The sequence below is a fragment of the Electrona antarctica genome, assembly GCF_951216825.1.
Source record: "Electrona antarctica genome assembly, chromosome: 8".
Lineage (NCBI taxonomy): Eukaryota > Metazoa > Chordata > Actinopteri > Myctophiformes > Myctophidae > Electrona > Electrona antarctica.
Window position 1 is genome coordinate 1,575,749 of NC_136789.1, and position 24,252 is coordinate 1,600,000.

General features: G+C 43.0%; 1 protein-coding gene across 3 annotated transcripts in view; it reads right to left on the reverse strand.

The window, feature by feature from the left end:
• Positions 1-10,902: 10,902 nt before the first annotated feature.
• Positions 10,903-24,252, reverse strand: part of cxxc5a (CXXC finger protein 5a) — a 30,711-nt gene continuing 17,361 nt past the window's right edge. For all 3 annotated transcript variants that reach the window (XM_079507554.1, XM_079507555.1, XM_079507556.1), the window contains exon 3: positions 10,903-11,614. In XM_079507554.1, coding sequence (XP_079363680.1) covers positions 11,573-11,614 — 42 coding nt within the window. In that variant the 3' untranslated portion in view covers positions 10,903-11,572. The remainder of the gene's footprint in view (positions 11,615-24,252) is intronic.

Consider the following 24,252-nt stretch of genomic DNA (forward strand, 5'->3'; position numbering starts at 1 on the left):
ATAGCTAGTAGATGTTTACCATTGTTTGAACCGGAACTGATTGTCGGCCATTTCCGTCCGTCCGTCCGTCCGTCCGTCCCTAAAGGGCGAGGTCGCGTGCACGCATCCGCCTGGGTGACAGCAGGCTGCTGGGCGAGTGGGAAGGTATTTATACGAAATTTCGGGTCTTATTCGGGTATAATTGGCCTAATAATGACTTATTTAGGACCTAGCACCGCAGCATCATGTACACACGTGCGCACGCACAACCACACACACACACACTGCTCCTTGCACCGTGACAGGAAGCCTGGACAGCGCAAAGAAAAAAGAGAGAGACGGACGTGTACACACACGCACACAGACATCTCTCTCTGGAAGAGGCTGAATAAGAACTCTGCTGCCGCACTGACATGCTCCAACACAAACGTCACCCCTCGTGTGTTTCTCCAAAACACACAAGTCCTGCACAAGCTTTACAAGAAAATAAAAACACATTTCTCTAACAAACACACACCCGTTTACTTATTAGTTGTCGCTGTGTTGTTATTTCCACCTCCTCCTCCTCATCCGAGTAACCGAGTTAATCACAACAGTATGTGACTCTTATTGTTGTTGTTTGGGTCAAGCAAGTGTCAAAATACAATAAAAACAGTTGAGAATGGGATGTATACAGTTGGAGGGGGTACAGAATTTTGTAAACCAATCATACAAGGCCAGTAAGTCATTAAATCATAAAATATTTTTTGCTTTGGACCGTCTCGACAGGGGGGGGCTGCATGGTGGCCTTCTGCCACCAGGGGGGGCTGCCACCCCAAAAGCCCCATACTTGCCGCACCCATGGCTGGCGCTTTGGCATGGGGGGTCAGATCAACATATGGAATAAATTCTGTACTGGCCATATATGGAGCGTGTCTTGAGTGTACAGGGTTTGATGAGGTCAGATCAACATATGGAATGTCAGAACAGGTCAGCTCCATATATGGAGATCTAAGGTTGGCAGCATGGGCAGTGTCTTGAGTGTACAGGGTTTGATGAGGGCCCAGGTAGGGCCGGGCCTTCATTTTCGGGCCTGTTGAGAACTCTAGTTTTCGCCGGCTGCCGGGCGCGGCTGTGGGGCAGGCCCGTCTAGAGTTTAAATGGACAGGTATCAGTCAAAAGGGAGACATCGAAGAGGAAGAATGGATGGGGAAGGATTAACATATGGAATGTCAGAACAGGTTCTGACAAGTGAATCTAAAAAAAATAATAATGTTGCGGAAAAGTTCATTTTCTTCCATAATATAATTGAAAAAGTGAAACTTTGCCCATGGAGCCACAACTACTAGTAATTGGTGTACTGACCATGGTATTACTGTGCTTAACTGACCAGCCAACTGGCCTGACCTGAACCCCACAGAGAATCTAGGTTGAATTGTCAAGAGGAAGGTGTACGACACTAGATTCAACAATACAACTGAGTTTAAAGCTGCTATCAAAGCAAATCTGGGCTTCCATAACACAGATATATACATATATTTACAAGGACATGTTACTATACAGCGCAAGACAATGAAAGCTTTTATCATTTTTATTGAAATGTACATATATTATTTAATCCTGTTTCAACTTCGACTTCACAAAGAATAATTTAGAGATCATGTGTAACGAATGTATTCATACAGGGTCACACACAGTTCTAGACTTATAGGCTAGTGAAGATTCAGATAGGGATCTTAAATATGAATGGTGAATTTATACTCTGTCATAGGATGAATTAGCAGATTTACAATCTCCTAGATTGCCATTTATTGGCATGAGACACCATCGGACGACGGCGTATAAATCAGGCTTAACATGATCAGCAACGACAGCGGTATTGTTTAGACTAGATTTTCTGAAAATGGAGGTGAATGTTGCAGAGGAAACAAATCCCCAAAAGATCAATACTGGATATGGTTCACCAGGGAAGACATTTGTTTTCCCATGAATCACTGTTTTAATGCGCTAAATAGCACAAATGTTCCAGCAGAGTGAAATATCATTTTGGGTGGACAGGCTATTCATGCTGTTTAACTCTATTCAATGGCATTTAACGCTCGTCTTTCCACTAAATGTAATACTGTGCCTAAATCCATCTATATTGCTGTATATAGCAATGTAGAGTACCTACTATTTGCACAGATAGAGACAGTTTGTCAGTAACAGCAATATAAGTTATCCAGTGGTGGATAAAGTACTCAACGCCAGTACTTGAATCAATCAAAGTATAGATACCGGTACTCTTGGTCAAGTATTACTCAACTACAAATGTGTCAAATTTGTACTATATATATATATAAGCTCACACACCACAGCACGTGGGTGGCTTGTATATAGCCTCGCAGTCTGGAACTTCGGTGTGGAAGATTTATTTCCAAGGGGTGGTTACCAACAGATTCCAACGTCACAGCAAAGAAAATCAGACTTTGAATAGGTGGCTCTGATTGGTCACACACAACTCTGGGGTGAGCGAAATGTAATTCAAACTGAGGAGTGTCAGACCAATCTCCCCAGGGATTTGTTTTGTTCCTGTGGCAGATTTGTCTGGTTTCCAGGCTAGGGCTTGTAGATCACCTATTTTCACTATATTTGAAATAGGGCTTAAGTGGTAAATTCATTAGATCTCACCTGTGCCGCTGTCACACCATCTTTATGTTCCGTCTCTGTCCTGTTGGTGCCTGGTTCCATTTCTTCTCCATGCACATTTTAAAATGATACATTGATGGCACATAAAAGAAAAACTATATTACTGTCAGGTAGAAACCTCATAGTGTATGTCCAAAAGATTCAAATCAAAGCAAAAACAGCAGATCCACAAGCTCAAACGCATCATGATGCGATGCGTTGCGTTTTGAGCTTGTAGATCAGCTATATTTGCTACTTATGTGTGACACTGTAGTGTATGATCAAGTAGGGCATTCATTTATGTAAAATAAATTGAGAGAGATGAGAGAATTCTACCCAACAGCAAGGTTGGGTCATAATGCCATTTGCAGAGTACTACTATAATGATGTAACTTCTTGTCACCAGACTTAAATTTCCACCTAGGAGGAAAGCCTGGTCTGTGTTCCAAAATAGCTGTGTGATCTGGTCTAGGCGTGGTCTAGACCGGATGATAAAAACAAACAAACAAAAATATCTTATTCCGGTAAGGTGGTTCTTTGTCGCTTTGTTTTGGTCCCCCCCCCTGTTTGTTTTGAGTCTTGCCAGTTATTGGGTAGGCCCTAAAATGATGATGATGCCCTTGATCACAGGGAATTATTTGGGGTAATTCTGATACCAGTGTGATGGTTCCGGCCTGAATACTACAATATAAACCAGTGATGTATTACTAGTTGTCAAAACCTAAAACGGTATGCATCCCAGGCTAATAATGATGTAGCTAATTATTATGTAAACAATAATAGAGATAACCTCAATGTACAGTAACAGTCCTCTGATGCTTGAGATCTCACCTGTTGACTCCTCACACCACCTATCTCTCGTCTTAGTCCTGCTGGTACGTGTTTACACTATAGTTGCCCCTTTATTAAAAAAAATGATGATGTTTTACTGACATAGTGGCCACATGACTTGATCAATTCACTCAATTATTTGATTCTTCATGTTCCAAAAATACTAATTGGGCCTGTAATATGCCTAATGGACCATTTTGCACAAAAAGCCATTTAGACTTGTAAACAAAGCTGAAGGTAATGGTGACATTAATCGTGGACCCGTGTTTCATGTCGGCGTTTGTAGGTGTGTCTATGCATAGCATGACCTTTACTAGCCTACAGGAGTGGTCCATGATGCTGGTGGAGCCTGCAGACATAGGCTGTTTCCAGACCTGGGCAGACAGGCGTGGCCGTTTTCCGCTGTCTGCTGGCGTCTTTTCCGGGTTTTTAGACAGCTGGTGGATGGAAATGAAGCTCCACCCACGCGGCAGAATGCCGCTGGGGCAAGCGTTTCCGGGAATCTGGCCATCAGCCACGTGGGTGGAGCTTCTTTTCCATCCACTAGCTGTCTAAAAACCCGGAAAAGACGCCGGCAGACAGCGGAAAGCAGCCGCGCCTGTCTGCCCAGGTCTGGAAACACTGAATGGGTGTAAGCAGACCTAGGATTCCATGCGCGGACAAAAGAAGCTGTCTGCAAGCGTCTCTTCCGGGTTTTTAGACAGCTGGTGGTTGGAAATTAAGCTCCACCCTCGAGGCAGATTGCGGGCCAGATTCCCGGAAAAGCTTGCCCCAGCCGCGTGGGTGGAGCTTCATTTCCATCCACCAGCTGTCTAAAAACCCGGAAGAGACCCCGGCAGACAGCTTCTTTTGGCCGCGCATGGAAGTTCAGGTGTGCCAGGCTGATACACACCCCAAATTAAATACACCCATCATGTTACCAATTTAATTTACCACACCTTCAGCTACCTTGATCTGTGTCAAATGGCTGCTGTGTGAAAATTGTATAGTTTATATTAGGCTATTACAATGCATGTAATAAAGCTAGGCCTTATGAGCTTTGACAATTTATTTATTATGTCAAGCCATTTTGCATGAGTCAGTTAAAATGAAGTGAAAGACATTTAGTGTGTACTTTAGTAGCTACATGGACAAACTAGAAACTACATCAGGCTCCTGAAAGGTTGGCTATGGCTAGCTAGCCTTTTTGTTTGTTTTCGTTTTTACAAAAGCTATACGAAATATTGCAAAATATCAGGACAAACTGCGCTGCTTGACGTAATTATCGTTTTGGCATGTAATGATCAACTGCTTTTAAACACAAGGAAATGGCAGCCGAGGAGGTGAAACACTGTCCGTCATAAACTTGCATTTTCTAGAAAACAAAACAACAAATCTTACTTGCTGCTGCTGCCACTCAACTGTTGTTGAAGCAGAAGTTTGCTTGCTTGGCATTGGCAATGGTAAAAACCTGGCACAGCCAGCCTGCAGACAACACACACACACACCCCCCTTTCGACAGCTTTCTCCCGCACCATGTTTGCTGTAAGCAATCAGAGAGCGCCAGATCTGATTGGCTGATTACAGTAAGTCCTTGAGCAGTGCACAAACCTGTGAGACTGCATGGGGAAAACTCCTACTCCTGTATAAAAGTTATTATACCACTTTGAATTTCCTTTATAGACTAGTTGTGGGTGAAGGACAATGTGAGAGTATGTCACTATATGCCAAGTACTGTGAGAGAGTGCTTTAATTGTTATTTCGAATATGGTTGAAAATAGGATTCATAGAGATAAAAGTTGAAAGTCGTAAAAGTTGAGGGTGTTGTGCAAATGTGCATGGCATTGTGAAACAATATTTCTAATTCCTGTTATATATGTTCTTTAGTGTCTTAGTTTTGGATGGTAGTGTTAAAAGCTATTTAGCCTTTACATTAATTTATTCACTGATGTAATTATAGTAATTAAACATTTCTTGTTTATCTTCCAGTGTGTGTGTGTGTGTGTGTGTGTGTGTGTGTGTGTGTGTGTGTGTGTGTGTGTGTGTGTGAACATCAACAGCCGTAGCTGTTGATGTTTTCTTTCTCAAACTTCGTGGGTGTTACATTGGTGCCATGACCCGGATTGGGTTTTCTGGTGGGGGGGTAACTCAGCCTAAAGCCTAATCCCTGGCCCAAGGGGGGGTTCCCTCTTGCCCTAGTGTAGATGTTTGGTTTCCCACGCCAGAGACATGGGGTCGAAATGTGGGTGTTACATGATATGCATTAATGGGCATGTGCATTTGTGCCCTTTATACTCTATTTACTTTGGTCATTTTCTTTATTTACAGAAACAACATGAAAACGTTCAGAGATTGTGAGTTGATGATGGTGACAATAAAAATCTCAAGAGAGAAGGTCGTCGGTCGTCGTCATGACTCAGCTTCCCAGGGGCTCCTGCGGTGTGTCACTGGACAGGAGAATGACTTCCCAGCAGGCCATGGGGTGTGTACACGCAATGTGTTCGCAGTAGGACCTCCAGGACATTGTGTTAGTTGCATGGATCTCAGAGACCAGGTAGACCCCTCTGATCATAGATATAGAAAGATAGACGCCTCTTCCGGCTCTGGGGTGAATGCTCTCAAGTGAGGGCAAGCTTCCTTGGTTGGTGCTTCACTAGTCTCGCATAGCCAGACAACTATAAGAGGCAACAGTCTGTGAGTCTGGCCACGCGAGACTAGTGCTTCACAGAAGCTTCCGTGTGTGTTACAGGGCGGACATTCGGTCTGATAATTATGTTTGTGGCCAGTGCGTCCACCAGCCAGCTGGGTGGGCAGAAGTCCTTTACACAAAACTGTTTGTGCCGAAAATTTGTACTTGAAGCTGGGCTGAATGAATGAGGAAACACAGCTGGAACGCCGAAATTAGTTCAGGATGTCAGACTCACAACATTTTGGCAGGACAGACGCACCGAATTTAGGATGGTACCCGCCCCCCGAACCTCTGAATGAAGTCACTTTGTAGTTTGGACAGAGCCAAACCGACTTAAATTCGGCTTGTATGAATCAACCCTAAGGCGCGATTCATACTCCAATTTTAGAGCCGAATAAAAGTCGGTTCGGCTCTGTAGAGCCTACAATGTGACGTCATTTGAGGTTCGGGGGGGGCGGGTACCGTCCTAAAGTCGGCTCTTCGGTGTTACTGAAAATTTCTGACGAGCTGAAATCATTTCGGCACTACAGCGCCGAAACAGCGGTAAAATAGGAGTATGAATCGGCCCTAGGTCCGCAACTCAAATCTCAAGTCTGTCAGAATATAACAGACTTTAGAATTTTGAATACACCATGGACTATTTTCATCTATACTTTTCAAAAAAGTCTGTGCTTTAAATAAATCCATACCGGAGCAGGGATTTGACGGAGGACATGAAGGCCGTGGCCTCTTAGTTTGGCCTTCTGGCCCTCAAAAAAGGATATGCTTGCCCCTGAGGCCATAGTGGCCTTGATGCCCCACGCCCCCACCCCCACTGCCCCAACTGATTTCACCTTCATATCAATATGTTTTTTAGACACCAGTGTCTATTTGAGATTCTGAATTCTTAAAGGACTAGTTCATATAATACCTTCAGATGTTTTGATATACTTTAGTAAACTATCAAAGTACCATGTTTTGTTTTCCTATAAACTGTATTTGTTTTTGCCTACTAGTTTTGGGGGCTTTATATGCCTTTATTGATATGTCTAGACAGTAGTGTGACATGAAATGGGGAGAGAGATGGGAGGGTGACACGCAGCAAAGGTCGTCGGGATCGGGACTTGATTACCAGCATAGGTGCCCGAACCGCTAGGCCGCCCGGGCCCTTATTTGGTATATAACTACACTATAATACCATCTAGTTTCCTAGTAGGTTTCTATGTACTATGTACTATGTACTATGTAGGGAATTATGTAGTACAGTTTCATGAGGATCATCCTAATGACTGTAAATGTGTTTCTATATGTTTTGCAATGTATAATGTGATATTTCTTAGTAACAATTAATATTCACCAACTGGGTAATTGCGTATAGAAGTATTATTGTATCAAAAAATTATTTCGATAATTTATAACTTCCTTATAAACTTACTAGGAAATATGTAGTACCGTTTTTTGGGCACTGTCCTAAAGGACCAATAATTTGTTTCCACCAACTGATTTCCAATTGCTATCCATAGTACCCTAATTTGTATTCATTGCTTTTGAATATGTTCCTAATAAGTACCTGTATTTTATAACCATCTAGTGTACTAGTAAATAACTGGAAATGAAGGGACTACCAAATAAATCTACCAGTTACGGCTGGTGTTTCCATGTGTATCGGAGGAGGCATATGGTTGTGTTAACCCTTCCCAGACCAACAGTGGTAGTTGCCAATGACAGGGATCACTGGACACATGGGGGGAATTGGCAATGACAAAATTAATGGGAAAATAAATAAAAAATGAAAATAATTGAAAGATCAGTGGTTCCTCAAATCTCAAGAGAACTACATTTCTGTAATCGTATACCTTATTATGTCACTGTATAGTCTAATTACACTCAGCGGTCAATCATTTCAACAATGGCTTGCGCTACAGTATATGCTCATTACACGCTTTTCAAAGTATTCCTTCCTATTAGCACCATTTAACAAACACAGTTCTCTCCTACTTAACTGGACCACATCTGTTCATGCTACTATCTCCCCTCTGGTGAAAGGTGGTGAGCGAGACAAGGAGGGGGCCAGGCAGCCTTCGCCGGGGCATTTGGATGGGGGGAAGGGCACGCTTGCTGGCAACAAGGGTGAGTAGATCAGCGCAGCTCAGTGTCTGCGAGGCGGTGATAAGATTCCAGGATTTTCCCAGTGTGACAGGCCTGCTCACCCACCCCTAACACCCACCTCCGCATAGAGATACCCGCAACCTGACCATCACATCCCGTGCTCGGCTACTGGCCTCTGCTACACCTCACTGCTCATGGGCCGACCACAGTCACCTGCAGCCGCAACCAAATCCTCTCCAGACCAGTCCTCTCCTCTCACATTGATATCACTTCTTAACATGCTATGCAACAGACTGAAATACTTAATTTGACACACTTTCCAGCCGTCTTCTTTGTCACCGCTCCTCAGCCATGAGCGTATAATTTGAATGCAGTCATGAAATACGAAGTCCACTCTCCACAACGACATTGTCCTACTATGTTCCTTGTTCCTGCTGCCTTGCGTTGGCAGGACTCTTTCTCTCTGTCTCGCTCTCTGGCTCACTTCTCTTTCTTTATCTCTACACCCCCCCCCCCCCCCCCCCCCCAACCTCCCATCCACCTCCATCCCCACTCCCCCCTCCCACCTCTCCCTCTCCCTTGGATGGCAGGTCGGGCAGTGAGCTGTGCGGGGCTCAGAGGAGGTAAGGACGCCGCGGTGCACATTAATAATGAAAGGCCTCAGCCACCCCCACACACCCCGCCGCCACCACCTCCCAGACACACACGCGCGTGTGTGTGCGTGCACGCACGCACGCACGCACACACACACACACACACACACACACACACACACACACACACACACACACACACACACTCCCCCCATTGCCATGGCGATGGCACTAGCCCAACACTGTCACCAGGGGGGAGAGCTGGGAATATAGCTGCACTCTCCAACCTCTCGGCTCGCCAAGCTGATCACGAGCTTGCTCGCTCGCTCTCTCAGCTCACACACGAGCCCAACCACCACACTCTGGGCCTCCCTTCTCTGCCTTCTGTTGAGATTCGCTAATTAAAAACGCTCGCCCCGCCACGGCTTCTGCAGAAAGCCCCACTGCATCTATCTGTGCTGCACTTTCTCACCTGGATGTGGCACAACGACCGTGCAACAGAGATAAAAATATCTGAGGTGAAATTTCAGACCAAAAAAATGTAATGGGTGAAAGTCTTTGTGTGAAATATATTTGTGGTCGTGGAGTGGGTGTGATCATTGCATGGTCCAAGCGCAGTGGCCTACCTGCAAATACTTCAGGATCATCACTTAGCAGGAATTAAAAATTCCCTCTAATGCATTGCAGACGTGCAGCAACAGAGCCAGCATCAGTAATGACACTAAACCCCCATGAGGTGGACCATCAGCACCACTTCTCACTGACGTATCCATGTGTTTATCACTACAGCTTGCTGTCACTTCTTTTCTATTCATAGGGGCCAACATACTGGGGAGCAACTATAAATTCAGTACTTTGTTTGCCCTCTATGTCAAGATAGTAGGCCCCAATTGACACTGGGTGAAAAATATGGGTTACAAAAAATGGTGGTATAAAAATGAAAGACAAAAAAAAGATAGTAGGCCCGTCAGCCCTGGGAATTTTCATTGTATTAATCTGTGTATTTTATGTATCAAAGCTTGCGTCCATCTTGTTTATATAATTATAACATTTGTGTGCTTCTTCACAGCAGTTTTTAGTGTAATGGCTCTGAAGCCAAGCTATGCATCAGTAATCCATGATTATGAATTAATTGGGTTTTTTTTTGCACTTATCTTAAACCTAATGTAATGGCAGAGAGTACATGTCACAAAGATGGAGGAAACAATGACATTTGGGAAGATTTTCCAACTGGTGATGGTGCTCAAAATATTTTCCGAATCCAAAGTGTTTTAAGTTTATACAACTGAGCAGACTAGATGTCCATGATTCATCTTTCACCAGAGTTAGATAGTACATGTCTTGCTACTGTGAGATAAGCATCCAATAAAACCAAGGACTCATGACCATACATACCACTGCCTGATTGACTTTTAATGAGATCTGCTCACCCCAGATTTTTTTTATATATTACCCAATTAAATGAAAATGGATTTTTTTTTTAAAGTATCTCAAACATGTTCATACTCATGTTTTTCTGTCAAACCAGATGTTTTAAAAAGAAAACATGCAAATAGACAAGTAGACAAACATCGGAATTGTAAATTTTGACACGAATACATGCATTCCTTTTTTATTCACAAAACCAGTCCAAATTTTCTAAATGAATACAAAGATTGGTTATTTTTAAAAGCTGTAGCTATCCAGCAACATAACATAACGTAAAAAAAAAGAAATCTTGTCTCAGTGCGTTCAGTAGGGTACTCAGAGCAAGTGCTGTCTCTTTAGTGCCATTTGCCCTGAGCAGTATTTGCACATGCTCAGTAGGGCTACACAGTAACATAAGGCTGCCAGTTTCACTAAAGGAGAAATTTGCAGACAGAGAGTAGGGAAATGAGGGATGATTAGGCGATAGGCATCTTCATCCCAGCCAAGAGTCTCTGGGATTATGCCTAACATCACGGCTTCTTTTACACTGTGCACCGAAATGTACAGTTTGTTGTGACAGTTTGAAACTATTTTCTTTGTTTATCCCACCCTCCCCCAAAGTTGACCATTGTTGATCTGTTCTCAAACCCACGAAAATCTACAGTTTAAAACAATTTAGCCCCCCCCCCCCCACCCCCAAACACAACCATTGCTGATCTGTCCCCGAGCTACTGTATTGTATATTCCCAAAACCCAATGATTTACAAAATAGACAAGGGTTTTTATAGTAACAATGGAAAGAAATCGTGAAGAATTACAATAGTGTTTGCCGTTAGCCACTAGTTTTAAAATATAGCTGTAAATTTACATTCTCTACACAAGTACTGTATCTTTCCACACGTGAACAACATTAACACCAAACACAGAAATTAGTTGATTGTCCACACTCAGTCCATTCTGTTTCTGTTTGGCAATGAACAGTTCCATGTAAGCAACAGAGAAAAAAACCTTCTGGAAAAATGACAAAAAGGTACCAAAATGGAAACATATAAAAGAGAATGAATGTTGCCATAGATGCTTTTTCATTACGCTTCATTTTTGGTTCAAGGAGTAAAGTAGGTGCGTCCATCATTACCCAGCTGACTATTTTAGAATTTCTGCTTCGTTTGCTTCTTTGTTTTTTTTGTTTTGTTTGATTTGTTTTTGTTTAGGTTTTTTTTTTTGTACATATATTTTTTTAAATTTGTTGCGTGTTTGTTTTTAATAGCCAGTGTCTGTTCCGAGAGTTGGCATTGCACTTGATGGCAGAGCTTTGGGTAGGGAGTCATGGAGAAGGGTGGGAGGGTGGGGCAATCATTCCTCACTGGAACCACCGGAACGCTGCTCCTGTAGGAAGCATCACCTTGTTGGAGAAACAGAAGATAGGGAGGGGGAAGGGAGGGGGGGGGGGGGGTGTTGAGAGAGAGAGAGAGAGAGAGGTTAGTATAGTAATGACAAAGGCATTTAAAAAGCAAAACGTTATCATGTAGGACCACTAAAGTCATTTGTCCCCCGTCCCCCAACTAAAGATAGGGACCCCCTTCAGAGAACGTTGTGTTAAAAATGTTCAAAAGTATTCAAAATTCCAATAGAATTTCATAACGATGAGCTGGTAGATTGGCTTACATTTCATCTTTTTTTTTAATATAATTTGTATTCATTTCAATTACTGCGCACACTGCTGTTGAGGAAGCTGAGGAAGTACAATCATCTCTGTATTCTTATACTGTAGTGTACAGTATACAGTATGTGACAATACACACCCTTGAACCTTGATGGACACTGGACATCACGCGCGCATGCACACACACACACACACACACACACACACACACACACACACACACACACACACACACACACACACACACACACACAGTTCTCTCTCTCGTGATGAATCACACCGAGTGAAATCTGTGCATCCTACACTGTCTGGCCCCTCACCCCTGCTCCCTCCCACCGCAGTAATGGGCTACGGCCCTGGCTCCACATGAGAACCTGATACGGCACATTTATTATTTAGTCGCCACACGCACTGCTCTCCCACCACCGCACCACGCCGCCATCCTTAGTGGCGACACTGACCCCCCCCCCCCCCTACTCTGCCTCCCCCTCTCACTCTGTGTGACGTCTTCCAAACAGCATCAGAACCATCATGTTATTGGAGCCGGGGTACAGCATGGTACACAAATCTGTCTTGGCGACACTGACTGGTGCAGCACATATCAGCAAAAGACCCTTAAGTCTGATTTACAGTACACTGACTGTGTTGTATGTTGGATGTGGTGTCCGGTGCCGAAAACAGTTGATCTACAAGCTTACACAACGTGTCACACACTCTGTGACCATGTAAATCGATATTTGATTGTAGTTCGGTGTTTTTGACAATGTTATAGATGATATTCTAGATTTTGACGTGGGACACCGATTGATATTTGCTTGTAGATCGACATTTTAATGCTTTATTGGTCGCTACAAAGTATAAATCACAGGCTTCACATTGTGTACAATCCCGTGTTTTTGATACAGGAAATACACCGACGTGAGAGTGAGTATCGTATACATATATCCCTGTCAGGCTTTGTACATGAGAGCAACGGAGCGTGATACTCTAGTTGTACTGAGAGGAACGCAACTGCATGAAATATACTGTGAGCCCCTCCATGTCTAATTGTGCTAGGCAGGAGTGGCTTGCATGCATGCGGCTGCAGGGGCTGCGGTAGTGGGCCTGCCAGTGTGGAGATAGAGCACCGCTGAGGGATGGCTGGGGGTCCCTGGAGCTGTAGCCACGGCTGGCGTCCTGAAAAGTACGACCTGACTGCGGCAGAGAATCTTGCGTCGCAGCCAGCTCTGCCTGGAGCGAGGAATGAGCAGCTCGGCAAACACTAACGGCAACCCACACAAAGCACACACACACGCACATGCACACACACACACACACACACACGCGCGCACGCACACGCACACGCACACGCACACGCACACGCACACGCACACACACACGCACACACACACGCATACGCACACACACACACACTTTCATACACACTCGCACTCAACCATGGGTATTCACACACAGTCGCACACCTCCACACACACTGACACGTTAGCTAACGCTTTCAGTACACCCCCAAAATCGCACCAAACATTGAGAATGTTAAGCTGAAATTCTCATACAACTTCGATTCAGACACACTCTGAGAGCAGAAAGCTATGTTAAAGGATGAAATGTATGAAACACACACATACAGTTCACAAATTACACAACATGCTCACAAATGCACACATACGTCACACACACACACAATGACACCCATGAAATGAAATGGAAAAGGACGATTTATGTCATGCTGTATTCAAATTCACACATAAGCCAATTAACAGTTAAAGTTCATTACAATAAGTTACAATATACTTATGTGGCGCAAGGTTCAGAATCTGTTGCACATATTTGGGGTAAGACATAAGCCAAACAAGTTGCTTTGGCTGGCATCTGTTTCTTAAAATTGTCTCCAATAGGGTACGTCAACCGTACCCTATATACAAAGCCACAGTTGAACTGACTACTCAATCTTTCCTATTTTTATTTTTTGCCTAGATGATTGAACATTTTCCCAAATTTCCCCCAAAGAAATTATTATTATTGTCTCCACCAGGCCGAAGGCATGGGGAGAGAGTATGTTTTGCACTCCGTCCGTGTGTGTGTCCGTCCGTGTGTCCGTCCGTGTGTGTGTCCTTCCGTCCGTCCGTTACCAGCTAATCTCTGGCACCGTTAACCCGGTCGATGCCAAACTTTGCACACACACTCCCTGGATGCCAACGATGAACCTCTGCCCCACATTTTCCAGAACGGCCTGTTATAGCGCCACCATGAGGCAGCTTTTCACATGTTTTACCTAAAACTGCACCGATCTGCGTAAAACGTTGCATGCACACTCCCTAGAGGCCAAGGACAAACCTTTGACCTGCATTTTCCGCATCTGCATTTTATAGCGCCACCAGGAGGCCGACTTTTGTAAAACACATTTTTGGATATTACTCCTCCAGATTCTGTCCAAAAATCTCACAAATCGTTACAGAGTATCTCTATGGTCATGTGCTCAAGTCGGATCTGTCCCATATTTCATATTCCATCCTAATTGGCTATAATTGGCTTTCACAGTTTGCAAGATTGCCCCCTTTTGAACAAAACCCTCAAATCATGAACGCAGCATGCAATTTACGTGAAATCTTTCACACATTTTCCTACTAGGCTGAGGAATATATCCCACCCTTTTCACATTGGCCTGTTATAGCGCCACCAACAGGTTGATTTTTGCAAAACACATTTTTGGAACAAAATGCCTCAAATCATCCAATTGCCATCAAAGGCAAACATGTTTATATTACTCCTAAACATGTTGCCAAACATCTCACACAGTCCTATCCTCCTGGTGGAGACCTGTGCCCAGAAGGGCACTTTTTCTAGTTATTATATATTTTTTCCTTTCATTTGAGATGAGAAAATAGTCAAGCTGACAGAGAGACAGATTAGGGGGGATTTGGGGTATACTGTATGTACACAGTATATGGTTCTAGATCAGAACATCAACATTACCTACTCTATACATGTGCCTGAGACTGACCCACAATGTCAGCTGTCTGTCAGTAGCAAAACAACAAAGCTCACTCTGTTCAAATATTATTTATATTTATGATTTGTGAGCGGTGCAGCCGCTCCAATGCACAGCTTTGTGTGCATGTCTGTCTGTCTGTTTGAGCACTGAATCGTCCGCTGTGATTGGCTGAAAGGACGTACATCATCATACATCATCATCATGATGTAATGATGATGATGCACCATTCACTTCACACAAATGTGATTTATAAATGTTTTGTGTTGGATGAGTTTTCAAGTAGCATTCATTGTACAATCCCCTTTGATCCGTGTAGAAAAAGCAACCAAATGGACCTGTAAGATACAATTTTACGATTTTAAGAGTTAAATTAACACTGGGATTTGACTGTGTACAAAATGTGTAAATGCGGATATGAGACATTTATAGTCACTGGAAGAATGTGCATAGTTGAGAAAGAGTAATTTTTCCTTCACAACCCATGAATGGACCGGCTCAAGTAGATGTAAATTATGGGTGTGAAGTGGCTAAGTGCCCAAAGCAAAGTGCTGGTGATGATTTTTTGGAAGAAGGCGAACAACTTGGCGCACAGTACTCCACGAACGATTTCACATGCAGCACACCGCAACATTTACATTTAAATTTAAGGCATCTAGAAATGATGATAGCTTACAATGAGTGTGCAACTGCAAACGGTTGTCTTACTTTAGTGGAACTCTTGCCTACAGTCTGCAGTGGGGCTCAAAACCATGACCTTTCTTTTGCTCTAACCACTACGCCAGTACGTCTCACAGAAAATGGCCCAAATAGGATAGAGTTGTATTGTCTTATTCGTCATACTAACAACTTATTTAAGGAGTTAAAGCCAGTATTACTCGTACTGGCCTTTCAGTGACCATAGTGAGTGCAGGTTGGGTTAGGCATTACTGATGTAAATCCTTGTAAGCTACTTTCTAGGTCAAGGACGTTAATTACATTTTTTGTGTGTCCCACAGTCCCATTGAGTGCTCCGACTTTTGTTTCTGGTTCTATCTTGAGCAGCTGTGTGGACAACCTGGTAGAGAGTCACAACAAAAAACAAACAAACTAAATGAACCATCTCCACACGTGTGGGATACAACGGTGTGACCTTGTTTACAAGGAGAAGACAAGAAAACTCTTCAAACTGCTGAGACACAGAGGAACTCCACAAATGCAGAATGAGGTTGTCTGGCAAAAAAGATGGAGGCTCACAGAATCATATCCATCATTAGCCTCACCTGTGGTATTGCATGTTTAGCTCTTTGCATATGAGTCATGGGTATATTTGACATTACTGCTGACTATTTTCCAAACAACAACAATTTTGCTAAGTTTTGGGGTAATTAACACACCTGCTTCTGATGTTTCTATCGCTTTCAAGTGAGACTTTGGACATTTGAATAGCATTTAGAAAAAGCATGAGACCGATAGCAGACAAGTGCTGTGCGGTAAAGTTGAAAATAACTTTGAAGTGAGTTCAACTACCCCCCCTCCCTCCACACACACACACACACACACACACACACACACACACACACACACACACACACACACACACACACACACACACACACACATGCACACACACACACACACACACACACACACACACACACACACACACACACACACACACACACACACACACACACACACACACACACTATACCTCCGTCCAATCTAACTTGGTTTCACTGTCTGTCTGCCTGGCTATTTGCCCAAAGGTCCATGTGTCTCAATGTCAGTCTGCATGCCTGTCAGTTTGCGTGAGCCTCTGCTGTCCCGACTGTCTGGTGTTTGGTGTCTGGGTGCAGGGGTGTGTGTGTGTGTGTGGGGGTGTCTGGGTGCGGGTGTGTGTGTGTGTGTGTGTGTGGGGGGGGGGGGGGGGGGGCTCGTGAGGGAATACTCTACTCTCGTGTCCAAACGTCTGATATCAGCAATGTGGCCCCAGCAGACTGAGTGTCAAAGACTCGCGTGTGCAGATGTTGACTGAGTCTGAATATAAATAAGTGAATGCACTGACAAAGGGAGAGAAGATACTCACTGCATTTCATAATTAAATGTCTTATATTACGTGTATTGTACCGTAAATGCGCATTAGAGTGGACACAGGCACAAATATGTAATCCTCAAACCTAATGAAATAAGAGTAAGACACATGTCGAAAACATAGTTAGATCAGAACCCCATTCTCTCGCTGTTTGAATTTCTCTCTTTTTTTCTCACTATCGCCGTCTCGTGCTATCCTTTTCCGTCACTCTGTTTCTCTTTCCCTATTCCTCCCTCTTTTTCTCTTTCACAGGTTCTCTTTGTCTGCCTTCGTCTCCTGGCCATTTCTCTCTTTTGCGTGCCTCTCTCTGCCTCGTTCTACCCAACTCTCATTTCTCTCTCCTCGAAGAAAGGAAAAAGTGAGTCTGCTTCTATACCGTATGTCTCTCTCTCCCTCCTTTCCCACTCTCTCTCTCTCTCTCACTCACTCCCTCTCTCTCTCTTTCTCTCGCTCCGGCTAGGTTGAGACCACTGAAGGGTATTCGGTCATGGTGCAGAGAGGGACCGTTTCATCGAGACTCCACTTATTTCTTACAAATGTGGCGTTCCCAGAATGAAGCCAGACATCTCCAGCCAGCGAGGTGTGAGGTGACGAGGGCCCCGGCATGCTAACGCCTCCTCACTCGCCAATTTCACGTTCCTCTCTGAACCGCCGTGACTTTTCAATGGAAATATTCAATAGCCTTGGAGTGCAAAGACGCCAGACTTCACTTTTACAGTAAACTAACAAAGCATGTCTGTGTGTGTGTGTGTGTGTGTGTGTGTGTGTGTGTGTGTGTGTGTGTGTGTGTGTGTGTGTGTGTGTGTGTGTGTGTGTGTGTGTGTGTGTGTGTGTGTGTGTGTGTGTGTGTACGCACAACCACTTGTCCACACATACTATTGTATGCCTGAGCTGTAACCATAACACTCAACATATAGGCCTACTATACACCACTCATACAAACTCTAACCCTAAACCTAAACCCTAATCTCAAAAAGCCCCTTGAACAATAATGTCTGCAAAATGTCATTTTCCTGGTAAAACAAACACCATATGAACATGTTTGCTCGCCTTTATAATTCTCACATTAAAAATGACATTACCTTTTTAACAACCGTTACACAAAGTGGGTGTTTATCGAAAGCGGCATGTTGTCTCTTTTAAATGTGCGCCTAGTCTCAGTGAGAGACTTACTTGTAAGCATATTCTGTTATAACATATTAGGGAGGAACAGAGACGTAAACGGACGCTGCTCTCTTGCAGACATTGCTCTCTCTCTACATTTCTAAAACTGGGTTTTTGCACTGGCACACGAAATAGTTACATCACATCCTGTGTACTGACACTTGACATTAAGACGGCGAGGAGGGACACAGAGATGTGACACCCTGGGGATGTTTCATCTGCAGCTTCTTAGGCTCTAAGCAGCAGACTGTGGCAGGCAAGGGTCGGCTAGACATGAAATAACCTGCAGTAACCTCATCACTCACGTTTCTTTCTTTTGTTAAAGAACAAAGATGTATTTTAATTACATAGATCAGTGTTTCCCAAGCAGTGGGTCGGGACACATTTGTGGGTCGCGGACACATTTTGTATGGGTCACAACAAGTAAATGTCCCTTTACTTTTTGTTTCCCATTTTGTTTTTAATTACTATCAACAAAATTCAATTCAAAAACGAATTTCAATACAATTTTAATTAAATTTTAATATTAACTATCATATATATGATAGTTGATACTGTATATTAGTGTGTCAGTGTGCTACGTGGCCTGATCCACTATCATATACACAGTGTGCTACGTGGCCTGATCCACTATCATATACACAGTGTGCTACGCTGCCTGATCCACTATCATATACACAGTGTGCTACGTGGCCTGATCCACTATCATATACACAGTGTGCTACGTGGCCTGATCCACTATCATATACACAGTGTGCTACGTGGCCTGATCCACTATCATATACACAGTGTGCTACGCGGCCTGATCCACTGTCATATACACAGTGTGCTACGCGGCCTGATCCACTATCATATACACAGTGTGCTACGTAGCCTGATCCACTATCATATACACAGTGTGCTACGCGGCCTGATCCACTATCATATACACAATGTGCTACGTGGCCTGATCCACTATCATATACACAGTGTGCTACGCGGCCTGATCCACTATCATATACACAGTGTGCTACGTAGCCTGATCCACTATCATATACACAGTGTGCTACGTGGCCTGATCCACTATCATATACACAATGTGCTACGTGGCCTGATCCACTATCATATACACAGTGTGCTACGTGGCCTGATCCACTATCATATACACAGTGTGCTACGTGGCCTGATCCACTATCATATACACAGTGTGCTACGTGGCCTGATCCACTATCATATACACAGTATATGATAGTTGATACTGTATATTATACCGTATCAGTGTGCTACGCGGCCTGATCATGTAGCTTTTCAGGCCGCTTCCAGACGCAAACATCTAGTCGCAATGATCAGAGCACAACGTTACGTGAAGCTTGGTCAATCAATCACATTTGTGACCGAATTGTGACCCAATTCAGCCAATCAAATCATTGAGATGTCACATTTGTGTAAAACAAAAGAAATGTGACAAGTTTGTGACGCCCACTTTGCTATTTTAATATATATGATATACTGACTGGCAGTGGTTACATGCATCAGTGTCCATATGTGCAACAGAGGATTTTAAGTGAATTTCACTTTACCCCCTGATTATCTCCACCAGGAGATCATGAGTTTGTGTGTGTGCGTGCGTGCGTGTGTGTGTGTGTGTGTGTGCGTGTGTGTGTGTGTGTGTGTGTGTGTGTGTGTGTGTGTGCGTGCGTGCGTGCGTGCGTGTGTGCAAATTACAATGCTACAATGCTGGCCCATGGGATATACTGGAATTACAAGTGCAGGCTAACTTTAGATTAACATCAAAACACATTTGACCACCCCCCTCCCCTCCCCAGTTACAAGACCCTCAATGTCTGTGCCCATTCAACTCAGTCCAAGCTGTCTTAAATCAGTCTTTAGGCTCTTTTACAGAGTTTAGAGTGATGACAATCAGGAAAGCAGAGAGGGAGATGGAGAAAGAATATGAAGAGAGAGAGAGAGAGAGAGAGAGAGAGAGAGAGAGAGAATGTACAGCTGGTACTCATATTTGGCACTAATCCTTCATGACTCATACTTAGAGCACCTTCCCAGTTGAAGGTGTGATATCACCTGCTGTAGTGTTGGGTTGGAAGAACATCCAATGCCCAAGGCACATGATTGGACAACATAGTCTAAAGTTAATCCAATTTCATGGCTGAATTTGCATCATTTTGGACATTACTGACATTACTGATTACAATTTTAAACAGGGCTGCGATCGTTCAACCTATAGCCCTATAGTGGCCAGACTGTGAGCCGGGATGATGGTGATTAGTGATAAAACAATTTATTGGTCCATAATAATGCAATTTTTTCATTTATTTTCATTAATCAATTTTATTTGGTCAGTAAATTGTTACAACCCTAATGACGATAGCACTCAGACGTGGTGCAGTGGTAAAGTAGCTGCCCACCACCACACTGCGGAGGTTGTGGGTTCAAATCCACGGTGGTGCATCCGGCTTTGTGGAGTGGGACGGCACCTGTCAGCAGGGAGTGTTGGGCGGGAGGAGTAGGGGGGTCCTCACTGGCAGGTGAGTCAGTAGGATACAACAGTGCAGTGTGTGTTGTCAATTGGCATAACGACTAAATTGGGGAGTAAAAGGGGAGCAACATGCAATGGGGTTTTTTCTTATGTTATTGATATTATTCCTATTCCCTTAATAAACTATTTCACTGCATTTGAAGACAGTGTGCCTTTTTCAGGCTATGTCGGGCACTTGGCTGTCCTTCTACGCACCTGTAGGTGTGCTAAAGCGTTGCTTTTTATTATATTATTTATGAAATCGCAGTCATTTGTGAATTATTTGGGGGTCCACTTGCAATATCCTCATGGCTCACCAGTGGGCCCCGGCCCACAGGTTGGGAATCACTAGTCTACACTACAGTGATAAGCATGACATTGTTCTTCATGCATTCATCTTGACTCTCTCTGTCTTGTATTTGTACTGCATATAGAATAGAAATCTCTCCTCGTGCACTTACCCTGCATCTATCTGACATCACATTAGTACAGAACATTTGCATATTGTAATACAAAATGCTAATATGTAAAGCAACTTGTTAATACAATTTGTTACAACTTCTAACAGCTGGAGAGCAAAAAGGAGTAGAACTTGATTTTCCTCCAAACCGTTCCTCTTGGGGACAGGTGAAAAGTGCAGCGGTTGCTCAGCAGGTACAGTATGCAGTAAATAGCGAGCCTTCTATGCAGGAATGTAACTGTAAAGGAGGGATTAGGGCTGCAACTATCATTTATCTTCTTAGACATTATTTTAGCCATTACTTTTCCGATTAATCCTATAATCGCAAAGTGTGTTAATATATATGGTATATATATCGCAACAAATCAACGTGCAATAATTATAATCTAACTAAATAAATTAGTCTGATTATATACGTAAGCCCTATTTTATACTTGCTTGGTTGAATTCTTGATTCTGATTGGGCAATTGCTGCTTCAGCAGAAGCTGTCTAATCAAAGGCTCAGAGCACCTGCTCATATCAATTTGTGCCGTATCTAACATGACAGCCATGTAAACAAACACACCATGTCATTTACAACTAAACATTGCTCTCAAGCATGTTTTTGAAAACATTTGAAGGCAGAAATACACAATGCAATAACCGAATATTGATTCTATAGGCGACAGTGTCAGCCCAGCACAACTTGCATTACCGTAAGCAAGGAAATACTTCGTTTTGTTGTTACTTTTGGGTCAATTTATGAATTTATTTAGTAAGTAGCCATGTAATAGGTAGGATAATATATGCTGTGCTGGTGGTTGTTGAGAAATAAACCCATTGAGGATGATGAAACACCTGGGCTTACGCCTCTGTGTTTAATCATTCTGGCGGGCGTTATTTCTCAACAACTACCTGCACGGCGTATATTATCCCTTGCTTACTTTCCGTGCAATGTGTGTGCAAATGTTGCGAAAATAGCCAATCTACAAGCTCACTCACTATGCATCACATCATGATGCGCTCTGCTATTTTCGGTATGTTTTGAATAGATTGTTTTAATTGATATTTCTTTCTTAATTGATTAAATCAATTACCGTAGTTCAATTTCCTTTTGCACCACTAGCAAGGGTGTCTCTTTAATAATGGCCCCATCTGAAGTCCGCACACAAGGCAAAATATGATTGACACTGTTATTCAAGTACTTCTATATAGATAATCTACTCTGCATTGACATTTGATCGTCCCTGCTGACTCAGCATTATCACTGTCTCGCCTGACACAGCAGAATCCTCTATGAATCTCAATATCTGATGTTTGGCTAACATTGGTGACATCAAATGCATAGATTTTGTTGCACGAACAATAACAAAACTGATCATATATATTTTTGTATCACCTGTTGAGCAGTTGACATTTTTATTTCGGATTGTGTTTCTCTTTTTTTTTGCCTTGAAGTAGGGTTGTCCCGATCCGATCACATGATCGGAAATTGGGGCCGATCAAGTCGTTTTCAAATGATTGGAATCAGATCGGGAGCCAAAAAACGTGATCGGGACAGTATCAATATTATATGATCATGATATTAGCCTAGATATTGTCTGTGATTTTAGATATTGTACTATTGTGATATGACAAAAGTGTTCTCTAAAAATATAAATATCGAAAAAATCTAATGATCGGAATTGGATCGGAAGCAAAAAAACGTGATCGGGACATCCCTACTTTGAAGTGAAATGACGTGTAAGCTTGTTGGGATTCAGCAATGAATTACCGTAGGCATATTTGTATCTTTTACATCAAATCTTTTCCCTTTGTTCATAAACCAGAGTCAAATTGACAGCTGCTTGAGAGCATGTAAAGATATAAACACAGATACAACCCAACAAACATAATGCATTGTTGTAAGACCTAGTTTTTCACAAGCTCATATTTTATAGCTCAATAAATCTGTCACTTGAGGAATAAATTGTAGAATGTAAATACAAAAACAAAAAATGACTAGACCTAAGTAAATAATCATAGTGCTATTACACACATTAGAGGAAATGGAGGTTCTGTGGTTTCACAGTACCCCAGGGTTCTGTAAATAGCATATGGCCACCATTAGCAGACAGTAAGTATTTCAGTTAAGGCAGCATGGTCTGTACTAACAGTGGAACTGAAATTTATGGAAGCATAAATAGCAAACTATATCCATGGTATCATCCAATCCCTCCCCCCCTGAAAAAAATAATAAAAAAGAACCTTGTATCTTTGTATTTCAATGTTTATTCTTGTATTTATTCTTTGTAAATGAATGCCCTGCTTCATCAACAGTGCCATGCAAAACCAGCACATAATATAAACGATCTACACATCTCACAACGCGCCACGATGCAATGCGTTATGAGCTTGAAGTTGAGCTGCTTTTGCAACTTTCTGAACGTGAAAGTGGTTAGGTCTGTGGGTTTTATCAATATTTAACCAATGAAAAGTATTTACAAGAGCTTGCGATTAAATAATAACTACATTGGCTCCATTGGAACACAGGTTATTTTTCCCATTTCCTGAAAAGCAAGGTTTTTTGACATGCAATATAAGGTTTCCACCCGACAGGGATGAAATTACAAATTCTAAAAGCTGCTCTTTTACAATCTCGCCACGCATTATATCAAGCACCTTTCCCTGTATTTAAGATACCCATCCACTGAGGGGAGCATGCAACATGTGAAGACCAGTGTGCCACTGCAACTGAGCCACATGAACATGTAATGTGGAATGTTGAAGCATTAGAGTGCATGAGTGACCATCCTATAAAGCTAAGGCTAATTCCCTGCAAGCTTCTTTGTAAGAGCATCAACTAAATCATGTAACACTGGCAGGTGAAATATTCACACCAAGGACCCGAGGCACATTAATGTCACCCTCAACGTTGAACAAGGAAGTACTGTATGTAATGTTTTTCCCTGTGTACGGGACCCCCTCTAAAATGAGATGCATCTCAAGGGGCTATCCTTTCAATAAGATTCTGACCAAATTCTGAAGGTTTCATCTATTGAAATCATCATCCTAGCATCATTTGGCATGAGGCGGTTCCCTCGTTCAGCAGCATAGACTACATGTACACGTCCGACCTCGGAAGAGAAGCTGCAACCTCTCATGTTGGGAAGATGATCCGAAGGCCACGGTGTGTGTTTGTGTGTGTGTGTGCGTGTG